The sequence below is a fragment of the Priapulus caudatus genome, unplaced genomic scaffold (genome assembly GCF_000485595.1).
Source record: "Priapulus caudatus unplaced genomic scaffold, Priapulus_caudatus-5.0.1 Scaffold187, whole genome shotgun sequence".
NCBI lineage: Eukaryota > Metazoa > Priapulida > Priapulimorpha > Priapulimorphida > Priapulidae > Priapulus > Priapulus caudatus.
The window spans coordinates 248,954-251,516 of NW_014577248.1; the positions used below are offsets into that span (position 1 = coordinate 248,954).

The 2,563-nt window shown below is 42.8% G+C and overlaps 1 protein-coding gene across 1 annotated transcript in view; it reads right to left on the minus strand.

The window, feature by feature from the left end:
- The window catches only part of LOC106806947 (xanthine dehydrogenase-like), a gene marked incomplete at its 5' end in the record, with an annotated part of 27,814 nt that extends 25,870 nt beyond the window's left edge, over positions 1 to 1,944 (minus strand). Inside the window, 1 exon segment of the mRNA XM_014809134.1 lies at positions 1,887 to 1,944. Coding sequence (XP_014664620.1) covers positions 1,887 to 1,944 — 58 coding nt within the window.
- Between the last annotated feature and the right edge of the window lie 619 nt (positions 1,945 to 2,563).

Below are 2,563 nucleotides of genomic sequence, written 5' to 3' on the forward strand. Positions count from 1 at the left end.
CGAAAATGTAAGGCCCCCCAGTGCCCCCCCCCCGCTGAAAAAATCCTAGCTACGCGCCACTGCCAAGGGGTCTGGCACAGTGGGACTTGAGAGCAGGTAGACCTATGCCAGTGAGAGTTTTATTCTTGCGATGGCAGAATCACTTACATTTTATGTCAATGGGATGAGAGTGAGTATAAATAATGCACGTGCGTTTATCTCAGCCTGAGATTCTCACCAATCTACCAATCATATCATTGGTTAGCTCTAGTAGTAGCTATAGCCCGCGTTGGGACCTAGCTTGGGTAAAGCCACGTAGTTATAGCCTTAATTTTAGCTGAATGGCACTGAAAGGTCATAGCCAGATTAGTTTTGGTTTTACGTCCCCATTTGCGTTAGTTTTTGGCATTGGTTTTGGTCATTGGCATTGACAATGACATTGTAATATGTATCATGATTGTATGTGTCAGAAAGTATATGTTCATATATGTATGTATGTATGACTGGGAAAGAACCTTTAGATCGGTATTTTCCTGCAAAAAAAAGAGAAAAAAAAAGAAGGAAAAAAATTTATTTTGTATCCCCTTAGATTTCTGAGTGCAGCTGATCTAGCTCTCCAAAGTATCTCCAAGTATCAAGAGCTCCTCCTGCATGTCATGTGATGTTTCTGTTGCCTCCAAACCTAGCTGTTCTAGTACGTTTACTCATATGAAAAAACTTTTTTTATGGGTTTCATATCCAGGACATTCTAGTAAAAAGTGCTCCAGGGTCTCCAACTCTCCTTCCCACAAATTAAGCATTTATTTTCACCTTTCCAGTGTCTAGTTCGTTTATTCAATGGCAAGCACCCCGCTCTGCATTGAAAGAGCAGGCTACTCCCAAGACTACATAGCTATTATCATAAAAGGACTCGATCTTTACCAGGCGTCTTTTTTTCTTTATACAATCTTAGCGAACTCTTGTTTTCTATCCCTTTTTTCCAGACGGTAGTGAGGGGCCACCTCGGCAAGAATTCCCATTCGACCCATGCACTGGCAGCAAGAACAAGTCCGCACCTGCAGCTACAGCACACACGCATCTATTGACTATATATAAGAACGTTATATATATAGTTGTTATAGTAGTTATAGTTGTTATAGTAGCCATAGTTTATATAGTAGTTATATATAACTATATATAATGTTGTTATATATAGTCAATAGATGCGTGTGTGTTGTAGCTGCAGGTGCGGACTTGTTCAATTTCAATCAGCCTGAATTAAACAGAATTACTGAATGAAAAAAATCAGTATCTTGTCAAACGATCCACAGAAAAATATCTATGGAAAATAGTAGCCCTTGGATTTCTACTGCAAAGAGGAAGGAAGATGAAGCAGGATAGGAGGAGAGGAAATGAAGAAGGAAGGACCTTCTTTTCCTCCTCAACACTATGTCCCTCCTCCTTCTCCACCTCTATCTCCTCCATCCTATCACCGTCTAGCTCTTACCTCCCATTTTCCTCATCTGTCCACTTCCTGTAACCCCTTCCCTCTTCTCCCGTCATCTTCCCTCATACTCCATCTCCTCCCTCCTCCTCTACCATCTCTATCTCTTCCTTCCTCCTCCATATTCTCCTCTCTTTTGCTCACTCCTCATTTTACTCTTCACCCTTAACTTTTTCTCTTATTCACCACGACTTATCGCACCATCGTCTCTGTGATCCTCCTCCCTTCTCCTCCACCCCCAGTGTTCCTCCGTCCTGCTCATTGCATTTTACTTTTCTGCAGTAAACTTTACTCTTTGTGACCAATTTCCGACTGACATAATTAAATAAGGCAGGACACAGCAGGCAAGAGATTTTTTGTGGAATGCGACATCTGATGGGTTTTTTCTGAACCGAATTTGAACAGACGCGCTGTAATTGGATACGCTTGTTGCGAAGGTAGCCAAGCAAAGTTTCATCTGGATCAACGGCTCCATCTTCCACCTGAAGCAAAATATTAGCAGATAGATGATAACAATTTGCAGAGAAAATCAGCAACACAGAAATTACACATGCAACATATTACAACATTCAGCAACAGATTCATGCAATGATTTGGGGGGGGGCAAACACACAAGAACACGTCATAAAGCAGGGAGTGCATCAGACTGTGGCAGGTTGGCCCAGGTTGGCACACCACTGGCAACGTCAGGTGAGAGAGAAGGGATTGCACCACGCGCGTAACCGTGTACGGGCGATACTGCATGGGGGCCCTGGCAACGCGCCAGCCGGCCAAGCTATATAAAGCACGCAAGATCGCGGCGTTACCGCGAGTCCAGTCTATTTTTAAGCTCATGTTACAGGTGGGGAAAGAGAAAGGAATGAAGAAGAGTCTCTTTTTAGGTACAAAAAGGCAGAAGATAAGGTTGCTTTTGGCTCACTTTTTAGGTCAGGGAAAGAGGAAAGAAGGCCGGATTAGTGAACCGATTTTTGGCTCATTTCTAGGTTCTAGGAAGAAGAAGATGAGGAAAGAAACAAAATTAAACACAAAGACCCTTTCAGGGTCCACCATGTAATACCACAGGGCCTTGGAGGCTCAAGTTTCAAGTTTCAAGTTTCAAGT